The sequence below is a fragment of the Microcaecilia unicolor genome, chromosome 1 (assembly GCF_901765095.1).
Source record: "Microcaecilia unicolor chromosome 1, aMicUni1.1, whole genome shotgun sequence".
NCBI classification, from domain to species: domain Eukaryota; kingdom Metazoa; phylum Chordata; class Amphibia; order Gymnophiona; family Siphonopidae; genus Microcaecilia; species Microcaecilia unicolor.
In genome coordinates this window covers 407,521,087-407,538,953 of record NC_044031.1, presented here as the reverse complement: position 1 = coordinate 407,538,953, position 17,867 = coordinate 407,521,087, and the positions used below count along the sequence as shown (strand labels likewise).

At 44.4% G+C, this 17,867-nt stretch overlaps 1 protein-coding gene across 2 annotated transcripts in view; it reads right to left on the bottom strand.

The window, feature by feature from the left end:
* DCDC2 (doublecortin domain containing 2) overlaps nt 1-17,867 on the bottom strand; it is a 342,131-nt gene that overhangs the window by 138,923 nt on the left and 185,341 nt on the right. For both annotated transcript variants that reach the window (XM_030211482.1, XM_030211491.1), the window contains one exon: nt 13,504-13,650. In XM_030211482.1, coding sequence (XP_030067342.1) covers nt 13,504-13,650 — 147 coding nt within the window. The remainder of the gene's footprint in view (nt 1-13,503; nt 13,651-17,867) is intronic.

The window sequence follows — 17,867 nt, the reverse complement described above, 5'->3', positions numbered from 1 at the left end:
CCCCAGAAAGAAAGTAAGAGTCAGACTCACAAGTGTTAAGTGTCTGGCTACCTCCAGGCAGAGATTCCCCATCCTCCTCAGAAGCCCAAAGCACCAGTACTGCCTAAAAACAGAGCCGTGCTCCTTAGCGTCATTGTTTTGTTTTTTTTTAACAGAGCTGTGAGGAAGGAGACTCTGAACTAGGGCTGGAGAGGGTAGAGGGGTGGGGGAGAGACCTGGCACCACCAGGTGTACCCCCTAAAGTAGGCACCACTCAGCCTAACACCCCCAAGCTTACTGAACCAGTTCCCCAGAACAGAAGCTGCAGTCAGATGAAGCCAGGAGCAGGGAAAATACCGTCTACCCGCCTGCTGGAGATAGAGAATACTGAGGATGCCAGGAGCATACCGTCCAGTAAGACTGTCTTCAAATCAGTGCTCTCTATCTCCACCTGCTAGTAGATGGGTCACAAGCCACCTGTCTCTGGATTCATCTGCTGCTGACGCTAAGGAATATTCATTGTGGATATCCTGGAAACCTGACTGGCTGGGGTGCTTTGTTCATCTTGACTAATAAAAATATTCAAACATAAAACAGGTGCAACAGGTGTGCCTATGTGCCTTCACAGCTTAGGCACCCTTTTATAAGGGTACCTCCAAATCACTGCACTCAATATGATCCCAAGAACTGCCTGCAGAAAAACTTCCCTCATAGTTATAATTATAGATGGCTCACAGTCAGTCAGTCAAACTTGCATATGGAACATTTGTGTTTTATTCCTTTAAGATCTCTATAATACTGATGTTGCTATACAAGTGCAATATACGGTGACTTACACTGATGAAGGTGATGCAGTAAACAAATTTTATATATAACATGATTTCAAGCAGTAGGAAGCAAAAGTCTATATTTTATAACAGAATGAAATAAGAAGCAAAAACCTAATAAGTCAATGGGTATAACCTCATAGACAATGATTTCTTGATTATCCTTCCAACACTGCTACTGCAAACAGTGCCAGAAGCTTGATGAGCATGTTTAAGGGAGAGAGAAGGTAAACTGATATCCTTTGTAATATATAGAGAGTAACAACTAGTGGATATGTTAAAAAGGGATCCTTTTTATCTAAAGCAGGAATGCACCTGATACCAAGAAGAAGGCTGAGGATTTACCGCGATAATGAATGGTTTACTTTACAGAAACAGCTGTAGTTTGAATGGAGTTAATTTGTGATAAGTAGTGTATTTAGGAAAGCTATTTAGGAAGTGTCAATCCTGTGGTGGGTTGAGGGGCGGGGGGTGGGTGCGCTTAAGCACCTGTGGAATATGTTTGCTGTGAAACCTACCTTTAAAGATGTATTAAGCCACTTACCTACATGGCTGGTTAAGGATGAGAGGAAGACAAGGTTATGAAATACACCAGAAATACCCAATACCAACAGCTCTAAGGTAGGGTTAGCCAGAAAATGCCAGAACAAAACTATGAGCTTTCACCACAGTGCAGGAGTTAACAGACCATATGGTGGCCCTCAGCTTCCTCAAAGCAGAAGTTTTAACCACACACCTATGTTATACAAACCTGTCTACAAGAAACCAGGTGGGAGAGGGGGGCTCAACACACACTTTAAGGAAAAAAGAATTAATACATAGTTTTAGCAGTTTTTAAATGTAGTGCTCAGATTAACAGTTATCAAATAAAACAGTCAATAGATAAGTAATAAACACAGCAAAGCACAGCATAAGTTGAAACAGAGCAGAGCAATGTTTCCACAACATCGCCAAGATCTGCAATGTTGTGGAAAGATTGCCTAGACTCATAAGCCTACTGACCACTCTCCTATGCTGCTCATCCATGTTGGCACAAATGATACTGCTAAATATCCTACTGAACATATCATACGAGACTTCATTGCTCTGGGTCAGAGGGTGAAGCATTTAGGTGTGCAGGCAGTGTTCTCATCTATCCTCCCTGTCGAAGGTAAAGGCCGAATGAGAGAAGCTCGCATCTTGGAGATAAATGCATGGTTGCGTGATCAGTGCCAACGAGAGTGCTTTGGTTTCTTAGACTATGGGATGATTTTCCAAGAGCCACTGAGTGATGATGGTGTCCATCTGTCAAGGAAGGGTTGGAGTGTCTTCAGCAACAGACTGGCTAAAGTACTAAAGAGGGCTTTAAACTAAAATCGATGGGGATGGGTAAAAAAAGGCCACAACGCCATAATTAACCCCAAGGAATGTAGGACATCAAATGCCCCTATAGAAGAGAAAAAAAAAAAAAAAAAAGAGTAATATCTGGAGAGCCTTGTATATCAATGCCCGTAGTATGGGAAACAAACTTCTAGATCTACAGGCTACAATGATGGAAGCAGATTTGAATTTAGTGGCGGTCACAGAGCCGTGGTTCACAGAGAACGATGACTGGGATATTGCTATACCTAGCTATAATCGATTCAGGAAGGACAGAGTAGGAAAAAAGGGTGGAGGAGTGGCATTATATGCTAAGAATGATATCAAAATTACGGAACTGCAGGACACATAGGGTACAGAAGAACTGTGGATTAAATGGAAAGAGGGAAAGGAAAACGTATCTATATCAGAGTAATATACAGGTCACCCTCACAGTTGGAGGAAATAGACAGGGACTTAATTGAAGACATTCACAAGATAGATAGGAAAGGGGAAGTACTACTGATAGGTGACTTAAATATGCTGGATGTTGATTGGGGTGTCCCAGCTGCGGAGTCATCTAGAAGCAAAGAGATCTTGGATTCCCTACAGAAAGAATTGTTTCAGCAGTGGGTAACGGAACCGATGTGGGATGGAACTATTCTGGACCTGGTGCTTGCAAACAAACGTTTCTGACGTTAAGGTGGGAGACCATTTGGCATCTAGTGATCATCGAATGGTGTGGTTCAATATTAAAACAGGAGAGAGGGCTCAAAGATTGAAGGTCCTGGATTTCAAAGGAACTAACGTTGCCAAGATGGGAGAATTTCTCAAGGTACAGTTAGTAGGATGGGAACAGATGAAGGATGTAGAACAGCGATGTTTCTATGTCCATTTAGGGACAGATTTTCTTACTAATATATTCTTTCACAGGACTGATCATTATCTACTTATTTTGCTGAAAAATGTGTCAAGTCCTCGTGTTAGCCATTGCAAAATTTTATTATGTCTTTGACTTTGTACAAAATCCTGTTATGTCCACAAGAAGTAGTCCCACAAGGAAAGAAATTTAAAAAGGTTAATTTCCTAATATAGTAATCACTTTGCATGCACAATATTTTTGTATCTGTTAACTACCACTATAATTATATTTATTTTATTTATGCAATTTCTGAAACAAACCATGAAATGCACTTGATATAGAAAACAGAAACACAGAAAAAAAAATAAACATTGAAAATAATTTGCTCTCAGAAGAAATTCCAAAATAGAATCATAAATAAAAAAAAAAAAAGAATCATTATCCATAACAATTTTAAAGAGCTAATTTAGGTCAATTTAATTAATTTGTAGTAATAGTTTTGCATAGTAATATGTGTTTGGGCCTATGTTTTATTAAGCATTCAGCACTGACAGGTAAAGAAATTCTTTCGCAATCCTTTTTGTTTTTGAGCACTGCTGCCATAAGTAAAAATGTTGAATTATCCTGCCAAAATACTAAAAAATAAAAGCGTGATGACAGCAACTGGAAACAGACTGTAACCAGGGATGGTCTTAGGCAGAGGCAACCGAAGCGGCCGCATAGGGCCCCGCGCCTAAGGGGGCCCCGCGCGGCGCGCCTCAACTCTGCCTCGCCTCTCCTGACCTCCGCCACCGGACCGCCGCTGCTCGCCTGCCCTCCACCCATGTCCAGCAACGCGACTCTCCTCGTTCCCCTGCTCCCCCCTCCCTCCAGCCACCTGAGGTCCCCTCCCCGACCCACCAAACGACCCGGCCGGCACCTGACCCAGCATTTTTAAAAAATCTACAAGCAGCGGTGCCTCGCGTCTGAGAATAAAAGAAAAAAAAAATCGCTTCGTCGGTCAGCCAGCCTTCTCTCATGTTCCGCCCTCTGATGTAACTTCCGCGAGGGCGGGACATGAGGGAAGGCCGGCCGATGGACGAAGCGATTTTTCTTCTTTTACTCTCAGACACGTGAGGCACCGCCGCTTGTAGATTTTTTTTAAATGCTGGGTCAGGTGCCGGCCAGGTCGGGTGGCAGAAGAGGGTTGTTTGGCGGGTCGTGGAGGGGAGGGGGGACTCAGATGGGAGGGGGAGCAGGGGAACGAGGAGAGTCGCTGGACATGGGTAGAGGGCAGGGGGGGACAGGAGGGTCGCTGGACATGGGTGGGTGGCAGGGGAGGGGGGTCGCTGGACATGGGTGGATAGCAGGGGAGGGGGGTTTCTGGACATAGGTGGATGGCAGGGGAGGGCAAGGAGGACAGGAGGGTCGCTGGACATGGGTGGCTGGAGGTGAGGGGGTTTCTGGACATAGGTGGGTGGCAGGGGAGGACAGGAGGGTCACTGACATGAGTGGATGGAGGGGATTTCTGGACATAGGTGGATGGCAGGGGAGGGCAGGGAGGACAGGAGGGTCGCTGGACATTGGTGGATGGCGGGGAAGGGGGTTTCTGGACATAGGTGGATGGCAGGGGAGGGCAGGGAGGACAGGAGGGTCGCTGGACATGGGTGGATGGAGGAGAGAGAAGAAATGCTGGACATGGATGGAGGCGAGGGAAGAGTGAGGAAGGAGATGAGGTGAGGGAAAAGGAAGAGAGGAGAAAAAGTGCACACGGATATAGAAAATAGGCAGAAGCTGGATCCACTGGACAGTCAAGTCTGCGGAGGACCCAGCTTTTACTTATGGATGTAGGGCAAGAAATGAAGAAGAAAGGCGAAAAGTAAAGAAATAAATGGAAAGGAAGCCCTGGAAACGGAATTAAGAGGACAGATACCAGCACAATCGGATGCTGAGCCAGCATAATCAGAAAAACAAAGTCACCAGACAACAAAGGTAGAAAAAACTATTTTATTCAGGATTTATTAATTGGAGTATGTCAGTTTTTGGAAATGTGCATCTGTGATATATTTCATGTAAGTTTCAATTTTTGTAGTATTGCTGCATGCTGAGTCTGACTTCTTGAGGTAACTTTCCAGTTCAGTATTTTGCCTTCATGTGTTTTTCAGGTGTGATCAAGAAAGGTGCAGTATTCTGCTAGTGTACAGTTTGCAGCCCTTTTTGTTTTTTTTTTCACTAGGTTGTGCACTGGTGTTTTAGAGCCCGGTGTAATTACAGTTGCCTTTCCACGCCACGCATAAGGTTGTAGCTCGTCCTGTCCTTGGAATTAGTGCTGTTTATGGTTTGTAAAGGTTATGAGTGTGTTTTTGCACAAGTTTGTGTATAGTGTTTTGCAGTGGAGAGATTGTGTGTTGGCCTTACTAAGGTGGCACCAAACATCAGAAAGGGTGTAGAGCCTAAATCATGACACACTACCTTCTAAAAGGGTGTTTTGTGGCTCTACATGAGAATTGTGATATTATGATCCCTTGCTAGCTTCATATTGTTGACGGTCTGCATTTTCCGTATGGCTGGTATATTGGTGTATAAGGTATTAATTGTGACTATTTTATTTTTACTTATTTTTTTGTGTGTTGTCAGACAATTATGGATGACAGACAGAGTCGGAGTCTTCTTGAGTCAGAGAGTTGTGGTATATATTTTAAAACAATTTTAATACCTTGGTGGTCTATATGTTTTTATATTGTACATTATATTTTACACATCACTTTATTTTATTGTATATCTTTTCATTTCATTTTTATTTTATTGCATATATGGGTTACAGAGTAATAGGGGAATTTGAAAGTACTGAATCTTTTCTTAATATTTTTTCTTTATTCTCCTTTGTTATAAGAATTGGAACTACTAATTGTAGTGGACTTGAACTGAATAATTTCTGGGGAGGGGAGGTTTCATGATAGCATTGTGCTTATTATTTCAATCAGTTTTTTTGTACAAGTTTAGCTTCATTTGTCTTTATTTGAAATTTCATAAATAAAAAAATGTTCTAAAAATGGAATAATCTTATCAATGGGGTGGAGCTAGGGTGGGGCCCCACCAAATTGGTCTGCATAGGGCCCCGCACTTGCTAAGATCGGCCCTGACTGTAACAGAAATTAAACATGCAAAAGGAGAGGAATTTGTGAATGGAAAAGGAAAATACCACAGTGGTCTATTGGACCTGATTGTGGTTCCACGCTCCAAAGTTCGGATGCAAAGTAAGCAAGAAATCCTTTCAATTTTCAATAAAATCAGAGATCATATTGCCCAGAATCTATCTGCGAGTGATGGTGACAAAATTAGATGTCAAACTGTGCAGACTCCAAAATGAAAATGGAAAACCAGGAAGCTGCATCTGGCTCTTTAAGGTGAGTGGACTTAACAGGTTCTTGTATAAGCAGGTTGTATCAAGTACTACTTTTGTTATGTGCTATAAACTTGACATGGATATAAAATTTTTTAACTTTATTTATTATGACATTTTTACCCTGCATTTTCACAAAAAAGCTCAGGTTCAATGCAGCTTACATAACAAATTAAGACGAAGCATTACAAGACAATTAATGTTAATACATGAATACAACTATTTAAAAAAATCTTTTAATATTAGCTGAACACAGATCTAAAGAAGTGGGCTTTAAGTAAACTTCTAAACGACATATAGTCAACAGTGTCTGATATATTTGGGTAAAGAGTTCCAGAGTTTGGTACTTTGGTAAGAAACATTAGCATTATGGATAGTTTTATAGGTTAAGATTTTACAACTTGGGAAATGTTATTCGAGATATTCTCTAGATGAGGTACAATTTCATGGTGATAACTTAATGAGAGCTATCATACAAGATGGTAAGATAACAAAGAATCTGATAAACAAAAACACAGAGCTTAAATGAAATTCTTTCATTGATAGGTAACCAATGTAGATCCTTAAGAAGAGGAGATGCTTTAACGTAATACGGCGATCTATACATAAGGCAAGCGGCTGTGTTCTGTGCAGTTTGTAGTTTTTTTAGGAGACTCTGCTTAATACCTGCATAAATTGAATTGCAATAGTCAAATTTGGTTATGACTAACAACTGGACTAAAGTGCAAAAGACTGATCTTGAAAAGAATGGTCTTAATCGTTTAAGTTTCCAGTGAATTAAAGACAATCAAGACTACTTTGAAAATTTGGCAATCAAAAGAAAGAAACAGATCAATTAAGATCCCTAATATTTTTATGGCTGAATCCAAGGAATAAGTAACAATATCAATCTTTTCCATTTTGAGACTGTACTAAAGGTTGAGTGGCAAAGCTAAACTGGAAGCCCACTTTGACTCTGGATTGGTCACTGTTGGAAACAGGATATTGGATTTAGGTTTAGGTTTCTATCAATTTGACATACCGCCTCTATCGAGGCACGAATCGAGGCGGTTTACATATACTATACAGGTACTTGAACTGTCCTTGATGAGCTCACAATCTAAGTATATTGTACCTAGACGCAGTGGCGTAGCCACAGGTGGGCCTGGGTGGGCAAGGGCCCACCCACTTAGGGTTCAGGCCCACCCAATAGTAGCACATGTTTAGTGGGAGCTGCTGGGGATCCCCAGCTCCACCAGCTGAAGACCCCCCCCCCCCCCCCGATGGTAATGAAAATGCTACTCTCCTTGATACTGTCACCTGCGCATGCTCAGTCTTCGGCGCATGCCTGCTGCAGACTGTCAAGGTGGAAAGAAGCGTTTTCTCGCCAGCTGGGGTATTTTTTTTTGTGGTGATGCGGGGGGGGGGGGGGGGAGAACACTTGGTGCCCACCCACTTCTTGCCTAGGCCTGCCCAAAATCTGTTGTCTGGCTACGCCCCTGCCTAGACGGACCATTGGTCTGACTCAGTAGGGCTATTCTTATGTTCTTAAATTTCATTTTATCAGTATTAAGTTTCAATTTAAAATTCAGAGCCATTAAATCGATACCTACTTTGATTTTGTTTGGAATCTCATGTAATTTTTTGATGAATGGGATATAAATTGTAACATCATCAGCATATATGTGATATATACAGTGTGATCTAAAATAATATAATGTTGTCATTGGAAGGCTTGTATACCACTATATCCCCTTTCGGGTTCAACAGTTCACAAAATATAGGATACAGTGGATAGCCAAAAAATTAGAAATCTATCATATAACATTTCTAAAAAATATCATTTATCAAACAAAAAGGTTTTTTTTCTCTAAGTTTTTACCAAACATAACATTTATGAGTGATAATAAACCTAATGAAATAATAAAACATTCAATACAAAGAAATATTGTTCATTATAGAATAATATTCTTACTAACGACCACAATAAATAGAAATAATCCAAGAAAGATTAGGAAAATTCCTTTGCTTAAATAAACATTTACACAAGGTTTAAATCAAATAGGTAGCTACATTCCCAGGTGAGTTACTCAAAGCCTGCTATACAGCATTGCATAAGTGACTAGACTTGTACATTGACCTCTTCTCTGCTTTTAAGGAAATCTTCCAATTGTTTTGGGTCAAAAAACTGATATTGTTTAGACTGCAAAATTACAAATACATGGCTATCTCAAAAGAAAATTTGCCCCAATTGTCTGGGCTCTTGGGCGCAAGAGCAAAAACATTTTGCGTCTTTTTTGAGTTTCCCTGGACAAATCCGGGAAAACTCTCAGTTTTGATCCCATAAATAACGAATCCAAGTGTCTTAAAGAAAGTCTAAGAACTGCGTCTCTGTCCATTTCCAACGCAAAGGTTACCAGCAATGTAGTTTTCTGAGTTATAACCTCAAGAGATGACTCTAGGAATGCACAGAGATTCATTGCACCCTGCCCTTGTAAATTCACTGATGTTCTAGCATCAGTCTGTAAATAATAAGCTCTAGTTAAAGGGGGCAATGAATTCTCAGGCATGCCTAGAACGTCCGACAGATATTTTTTAACCATTTGCGTTGGAGGAACCAATGGGGACCTAGGAAAATTAATAAATTGCAATGTCAATTTCTTAGATTGGTTCTCCAAATATTCCAAGCGTTTCAGGGTAAAATTCTTGTCTTTTACTAAAACTTGATCCACAAGTTCAATTTTCTCAACTCTTTCAGACAGTCTTTTAACTTCAGATGCTTGGCTTTCACTAGATTTTAACTGAATCAGCACAGTCTCTGATAAAGCCTTTATTGTCTCCATATTTCTCAGAATTAATTTTTGTAGTGCAGATTGGGTCTTTGAAGTCAAGTCCCAAAGTGACTCCAAAGTCACTACGGCAGGTTTCTCTATCTCTCCCACAATACAAGCCGGTAGGGGGGCTTTTGAAGCTTGTTCCAGGATACTCACTGTCTTCGGTGAGACAACAGGAGCAGCTGCCAGCTCTGGTTCACCCAAGCTTCCCGCTCCAGCTCTCCTCTCCCGCAAACTCCCTCCCTGCTCAACTCGATCTCCTTTATGGGCCAAGGTAGCAGGGCTTGCCTGGAGGTTCTCCCTTCCGGATTGTGAGGGCGCCGTACGCTCGACAGGGCTGAGGGAAGCCTCGTCTATGCTGCTGTCCTGCACCGAAGTGTCGGCTCCAGCAGATGGAATAGATATCAGCATGGGACCGGGCACCACCGCGAACCGGTCCAGCGTCGTCTGCTGGAGCTGAGGTACTCCACTCGGGATGGAGGGAACCTCCTGAATCTTGCCTCGTCTCTTACCTATCTTCTGATAGGTAAGGCACTAACAGTAGCATTCGCTAGGGCCGAGTCTTACGCGCGTCCGTTGACGCTACCTAGTCCATCGCCATCTTGGGTTTATGTCAAACAAAAAGGTTTTTAGTTTCTTTTGAAACACTAAATAAATGAGCTCCAAACATATCTATGATGGCTACGAGTTCCATAAAGCAATTACAGAAAACGAATATAGAGTATTAAAAGCACACAGACACCTCTAGCACAGAAAGACTTAAAAAAATCAAACAGAAACATAAACAAGAATATCCATACAAGGCTGTATTCAAAAGCCCACTGAGAGGGGCATAATTGAACGAAAATGTCTATCTCCATGGGCGTTTATCTCCGAGAACGGGTCCGTGAAGCGGCGGACCGAACCGTATTTTCGAAAAAAATAGACGTCCATGTTTTATTCGACAATTTGTGAGCTGGGCGTTTTTGTTTTTCAGTGATAATGGAAAATGAAAGCGCCCAGCTCTAAAACGAATAAATCCAAGGCATTTGTTCGTGGGAGGGGCCAGGATTCGTACTGCACTGGTCCCCCTCACATGCCAGGACACCAACCGGGCACCCTAGGGGGCACTTTTACAAAAACAAAAAAAAAGGTAAAAGAGCTCCCAGGTGCATAGCACCCTTCCCTTGTGTGTTGAGCCCACCAAATCCCCCTCAAAACCCACTGCCCACAAGCAGGGGTGTGCTGGTAAATTGTTAATAGGGGGCTCTCTCTCGCCAGCAAAGTAAAAGAGAATTCAGGAGGGGCCCAAGCCCACATTTTGGGATCCATTTGTTAAAGTAGCCATGGAGAACCGGCTCCCAAAATTCTTAAAAACTTAAACGGCTCTCGAGAGCCTGTGAGAGCCTGCTCCAGCACACCACTGCCCACAAGTCTACACCATTACTATAGCCCTAAGGGGTGAAGGGGGGCACCTACATGTGGGTACAGTGGGTTTGGGGGGGTTGGACGACTAAGCATTAAGCAGCACAATTGTAACAGGTGGGGGGGGGGATGTTGTAACAGGTGGGGGGGGGGGATGGGCCTGGGTCCACCTGCCTGAAGTCCACTGCACCCCCTAACAACTGCTCCAGGGACCTGCATACTGCTGTCAGGGAGGTGGGTATGACATTTGAGGGTGAAAATAAAAAGTTGTGAAACATCATGTTTTGTGGTGGGAGGGGGTTAGTGACCACTGTGGGAGTCAGGGGAGGTCATCCCCGATTCCCTCTGGTGGTAATCTGGTCATTTAGGGCACTTTTTGGGGCCTTATTCGTGAAAAAACAGGGTCCAGGAAAAGTGCCCTAAATTCTAGCTACAAACGTATACTTTTTTTCCATTATCGGCGAAAGGCGCCCATCTCTCCTCGGCCGATAACCACGCCCCAGTTCCACCTTCGCCACGCCTCCGACACGCCCCCGTCAACTTTGTACACTTCCGCGATGGAGTGCAGTTGAAAACGTCCAAAATCGGCTTTCCATTATACCGATTTATTCGTTTTTGTGAGATAAACGTCTATCTCCCGATTTGGGTCGACATCTAGGCGTTTTTCTCTTTCAATTATAAGGTGGTTAGTAACTCTAAGATAAGTCCATAAACCACCTGAAATAATAAACACAGTGATCTGAACTGAACTCTCAAACGTACTGAATGCCAGTGTAATGCTTTTAAATAAGATGGCACGCTATCAAATTTTTTATGTCTATAGATTAGCCTAATTATGAGTTGCAACTTAGTCGGCAATTTAGATGGAAAGCCCAAATACAGTACCTTACAGTAGTCTATATGTGATATTACCAGCATCTACACCAACTTAGCAAAGGAAATTTGGTCAAAATATGATCTTATCAAGCGTAGTTGTCTTAGCTTAAAGAATGTCCTTTGAAATATGTGACTTACTTGAGGTTCCAAGGGTAATGTATTTATTTATTTATTTATTGCATTTGTATACCACATTTTTCCACCTCTTTGCAGGCTCAATGTGGCTTACAATACATCATGAGTAATGGAAACATATCAGAGAATAGACAATTATATCAGAGAATAGACAATTAGTGTTACAGCAGGACTTTGGGTAACATAGTAATGATAAGACATGGTAGTAATATAACAAGCATATATTGTAAAACAATTCTGAATGTGTGTGGGGGAGTTGTGATGAATCAAACCCAAGACCTATACTCAATAGGAAAAGAGCTACCTGATGGAAGCACGACAGAGCTTGCAGTAACCATTCCATGGTTTTTAAACTGTAGAAATTTTGTTTTATTAGTATTTATCTTTAATATGTTGCTCAGAGTCCAACTATAAACTCTCTCCATACATAAATCTTAGCCTAAAAGGTTAAACATGTGTTTAACCAAATTCAAAGGTGAAATACATCCAATCGATGCTCACAGATATTTCTTCCATTGGATTGTAACTAAAGATAGTTCAGTTCAGCAAATGGAAGAGAACTGTGAAAAATTCAGGATATAAACTGTGCTTCTTTTATTAGCACAACTATTGCACTATTAATCAGACATTAATATTTAAATTTTAAAAAACATATGTTAAGAAGCTTTAGACAGTAGTCCACATTATTTTTGTTATTCTGACTCTGCTTTGATGATATGTAACAAAGCTAACAACAATAATATAACCTGTGAATCATGGCTTTCACAGGAAAAAAAAAATCTAAATTCAAGAACTTCTTTTGTCAAAAATTAGATTTTTGTGACCTATCAGGTTTTTGTGCAATGCCTTTCATTTAGTGGTCTTTTTACTAAGCTGTGCTAAAAAGTGGCTTGCACTAGCCCCAAAGCGAGTCTTGCCCCAAAGCAAGTCTTTACCATGCACTAAGCCCACTTTAGCACTACTGGTAAATGGCTGATTTTTACATTTCTGCAATAATGGCCATGCGCTAATATTCCCCATAAGTGCATGGCTATTAGCACTTGAGCACTTACTAACACCTATTTTGTAGGTGGTAAGGGCACATGTGCTAATCCCTGCACTAGTCAGTTATGGGTCCTTTTACTAAGCTGTGGTAAAAAGGGGGCCTACGCTAGCATCCGCACGTTTTTGACTCACACTGAGGCCCCATTTTACCGCAGTGAGTAAACTGCTGTCTTTTTCTCAAAAAGAAATGGCTATATGGTAGGTGAACCACTTACCGTGCTGCCATTTCAGGAGGGAGCACTTACCGCCACTCACTGAGGTGGTGGTAAGGGCTCCTGCGCTAACCCAGCAGTAACCAGGCAGCACCAATTACCACCAGGTAAGCATCAGCACTACAAAAATAGAAAATATTTTTGAAGTGCCATAAATGGCGCGTGCTGGGTATGGGAACTACCGCTGGGCTCCTGCGGTAGCCCAGTAGTAGTTCCAGATTGGCGCGCGGCATTTTATTTTTAGTGTGTGGGTAGCATGCACACATGCAAAAAACTTACCACAGGATGCCTGAGAACACGCATTAGAGCTTACCACAGCTTAGTAAAAAGGCCCCTTAGATAATAGTGCAGAAGTGGCCTAGTGGTTAGGGTGGTGGACTTTGGTCCTGGGGAACTGAGGAATTGAGTTTGATTCCCGGCACAGGCAGCTCCTTGTGACTCTGGGCAAGTCACTTAACCCTCCATTGCCTGCCACATTGAGCCTGCCATGAGTGGGAAAGCGTGGGGTACAAATATAACAAAACAAACAAAAAAAAAATATATATATATATATATACACACACACACACACACACACAATAAACTTGCTCAATCAACATGCACAATGAATCTGCAGCACTTTATGGCTTACCCATATGCTCGTCTCACTGGTGACTTGCTGAACAAAACATCACCATAAGGTAACTTCTTAAATTTATCTCGGCCAACAGCAACATAAAATTGTCCATTTTCCAACTCTGTTCCATCACGGACAAGTTTTCCATCTAATGTATAAAGCCTGTTGAAACATAACCAGCTGCTTAATTAGAATAATCAAAGACCTTGATAAAAAATTTTTAAAAAGGGAAAATTAGGTTCTTACCGTGATAATTTTCTTTCCTTTAGTCATAGCAGATGCAGCCATTACAGATGGGTTGTGTCCATCAACCAGCAGAGAGAGATAGAGAGCACACTTTTTTCAGTGCCTCATACCAGCTTGCTCCACTGCCTCTCCTTCAGTAATTGAAGCTTCCAAAGCAGTATAGCAAACCGCAATGGGAATAACATGAGCTTTCCTCACAGCGAAAGATGGCCCTACAACAAAGGGCATTAACTCAGAATGGAGAGAATGAAACATCCTCCCGGAGGGCATAAACTCATCCTCCACTGAGACATAACTGGAGGGAATAAACTCATCCTCCAAAACATGAAACTGGAGGGAATTAAGTCATCCTCCTTTAATTGAACAAGAATCCTGAAGACTGTTTCCGACTTTCTCCCAAGAACGGAATCTCCAGGAAACATGAACAGAACCTGAAATACATTTACAGCAGATAGCAATAAGACAGGGAAGGATCATGGCTGCATCTGCAATGACTAAAGGAAAGAAAATTATCGCGGTAAGAACCTAATTTTCCCTTCCTTGTCATCAAGCAGATGCAGCCATTACAGATGGGATGTATCAAAGCAATCTCTAGATAGGGTGGGAACAAGCCACACCACACGCCAGCACTTGCGCTCCAAAATGTGCGTCCCTCCTGGCAGCCACATCCAGCCTGTAATGTCAGGCAAAAGAGAGCTTAGAAGCCCATGTTGCTGCACTACAAATCTCTTGAAGAGAGAGTGCTCCAGTTTCAGCCCAAGAAGAGGAAATTCCTCTAGTGGAATGCGCCTTAAAGGCATCAGGCGGAGGCTGGCCGGCAAGCAAATAAACTGAAAAGATAGATTCTTTAAGCCAGCGGGCAATAGTGGCTTTAGACGCTGGAGACCCTCTGCGAGGCCCTGATAGCAAAACAAACAGATGATCAGAGGTCCTGAAAGAGTTAGTAACTCGCAGATACTGCAGCAGAGTCCTGCGCACGTCCAACAGGTGCAATTGCCCAAAAGATTCTGGAAACTCCTCGACAATGGAGGGCAAGAAAATAGGTTGGTTTAGGTGAAATGCTGAAACCACCTTAGGCAAGGAAGGAAGGCACGGTCCGAACCGTGACCCCGGACTCCGAAAACTGCAGAAAAGGGTCTCTACAGGACAGCGCCTGGAGCTCTGACACCCGTCTCGCCAAAGTAATGGCCACTAAAAAGACGGCCTTCAGTGTCAAATCTTTCTCAGAAGCACGCTGAAGGGGTTCAAAGGGAGCACCCTGAAGGGCTTTCAGCACTAGCCTCAGGTTCCACGCCGGACAAGGTACATGCACGGGAGGACGGAGCCGAAGCACCCCTCTAAGAAACCGTGCCACATCTGGATGAGCAGCTAAAGACACGCCTTCAACCTTGCCACGCAGGGAGGCCAACGCTGCCACTTGCACCCGCAAGGAATTATAGGCCAAGCCTTTTTGTACACCATCCTGCAAAAAGTCCAGAATCGGCGAGACAGGAGCCTGCAGGGGTGTGATCTCTTTAGAAGCACACCAGACTTCAAACTGGCGCCAAATCCTGGCATAAGCCACGGAAGTGGAACGCTTGCGGGCTTCCAGGAGAGAGTGGTAATTACTTTATTGGAATAGCCTTTGTCTCTCAATTGCGCCCTCTCAATCGCCAGGCCATAAGACCAAATCGGCCGGCGTCCTCCATGGTCACCGGACCCTGTGACAACAGGTTGGGAACCAGAGGTAACTGAAGGGGTTCCTCTACGAGCATCTGTCGGAGGTCCGCATACCAAGGCCTCCTGGGCCAATCCAGGGCCAATCCACTTCTCCTGGATGCAGCCGAATCCACAGGAGCACTCGCCCTATCAAGGGCCACGGAGGGAACACATACAGTAGGCCCGGAGACCAGGGTTGAGCCAAGGCATCCAACCCCGCCGAGCGAGGATCTCTCCATCTGCTGAAGCAGCACGGGACTTTGGCATTGGTGCTTGTTGCCATTAGATCCATCACGGGCTTGCCCCACTTGGCACATATCTGCAGGAATACTTCGTCTGCAAGTTCCCACTCCGCTGGATCGATCTGATGCCTGCTTAGATAATCGGCTTGCACGTTGCTCTGACCTGCAATGTGAGCTGCCGACAGAAACTGTAGATGCAGCTCGGCCCAGTGGCAAATTTGTTCGGCCTGCGCGGCTAGAGCTCTGCACTGAGTGCCGCCTTGTCGATTTATGTAGGCCACTGCTGTCGTGTTGTCCGACATCACTCTGACAGCCAATCCTTCCAGGGTCACTTGAAAGGCCAGAAGCGCCTGAAACACCGCTTTCAACTCTAGGCGGTTGATGGACCACTCCGGCTCCTCGGATGTCCATAGACCCTGGGCATGCTTCCCCTTGCAATGTGCGCCCAAGCCCTTCAGACTGGCATCTGTCACCACTAGGCACCAATCGAGGAGCGCCAGTGGCATTCCTCGCCGCCGCATGCTGTCTGAAAGCCACCACTCCATGCTGAGTCGGGCCGCAGGGTGCCAAGAGAGTCTGCATTGATAATCCTGAGATACTGGAGACCATCCTTGGAGTAGAACATACTGTAGAGGACTCAGGTGTGGGGTCTCGCCCAGGGCACCAGTTCCATGGTGGCCGTCATTGATCCAAGCAGCTGGACAATGTCCCAAGTTCGCGGGCGGGGCATCCTCATGAGCAGACGGACCTGATTCTGAAGCTTGCACCGCCTTTGCTGGGGTAGGTACACATACCCCGAGGCTGTATCAAACCTGGCCCCCAAATATTCTAGAGACTGCGAGGGGGTCAGGTGACTTTTGGCCAAATTGACGACCCAGCCCAGAGACTGAAGTACTGAGACCACTCTGGCTGTGACATGCTGACTCTCTGCAGCAGAGTTTGCTTGAATGAGCCAGTCGTCCAGGTATGGGTGAACCTGAATACCCTCTCGCCTTAGAAAGGCAGCTACTACCACCATAACCTTCGAAAAAGTGTGGGGAGCTGTGGCGAGGCCAAAAGGCAAGGTCCGGTACTGGAAATGCTTTCCCATCACCGCAAACCTCAAACTTCTGGTGCGGGGGCCAAATTGGAATGTGCAAGTAAGCTTCTTTCAGGTCCAGAGACGTGAGAAACTCTCCTGGCTGTACCGCCTCAATGGCGGAGCGCAGGGTTTCCATGTGAAAATGCCGCACTCTCAGGGACTTGTTTAATTCTTTTAAGTCCAGAATAGGGCAAAAAGACCCTCCTTTTCACGGCACCACAAAGTAGATGGAGTAGCGGCCGCAGTCGTGTTCGGCGGGAGGTACCGGGGACACGGCCCCTATCTGAATCAGACCTTGCAAAGTCTCCTCTACCGCCGCCCATTTGGTGGCAGAACCGCATCGGGACTCCACAAACACGTCTCTTACAGGGGCGTGGAATTCTATTCTGTAACCGTCTCTGATCAGGTCCAAGACCCACTGATCTGAGGAAATGTTGGCCCACTCCTCGTCTAAGAGGGAAAGACGTCCTCCGATGACAGGACTCGAGGAGAGGGCCGGCGCACCATCATTGAGACGGTCGCCCCTGAACTCCAGGCCTTGAGCCAGCGGCTGCGGAATGTTTGTCCGAGCGAAAGGAGTTCCTCTGCTGAAAACGGGCAGGAGAAGTGAACCCAGCAGAACGCCCCGGGCGGTACCGTCGAGCTTCACGGAAGCGAGGTCTGTAAGAGGAGTGGACCGCCGCACCCTTAGAGGAAGGCAGAGGCCTATCTTCGGGCAAGCGCTGGGGTTTAGCCTTACCCAGGCCCTTCACAATTTTCTCCAACTCCTCACCAAACAGGAGAAGGCCTGAAAGGGCAACTTCACCAACATTTGCTTAGAGGCCATGTCTGCCGCCCAATGCCGTAGCCAAAGAAGACGGCGAGCCGCCACTGCTACTGCCATGTGTTTAGCCGAAGCTCTGACAATATCATAAAGGGCGTCAGCAAGAAAGGACAAGGCCGACTCCATCCACGGAGCCACATCTGAAAAGGGCTCCGCTCCATCACCGGGCTGTTCCACTGCCTGTTGCAACCAAGCCAGGCAGGCTCTAGCAGCATAACAACTGCATGCAGATGCCCGAATAGTGAGACCTGCAATTTCAAATGACCGTTTAAGTGCTGATTCCAGTCTA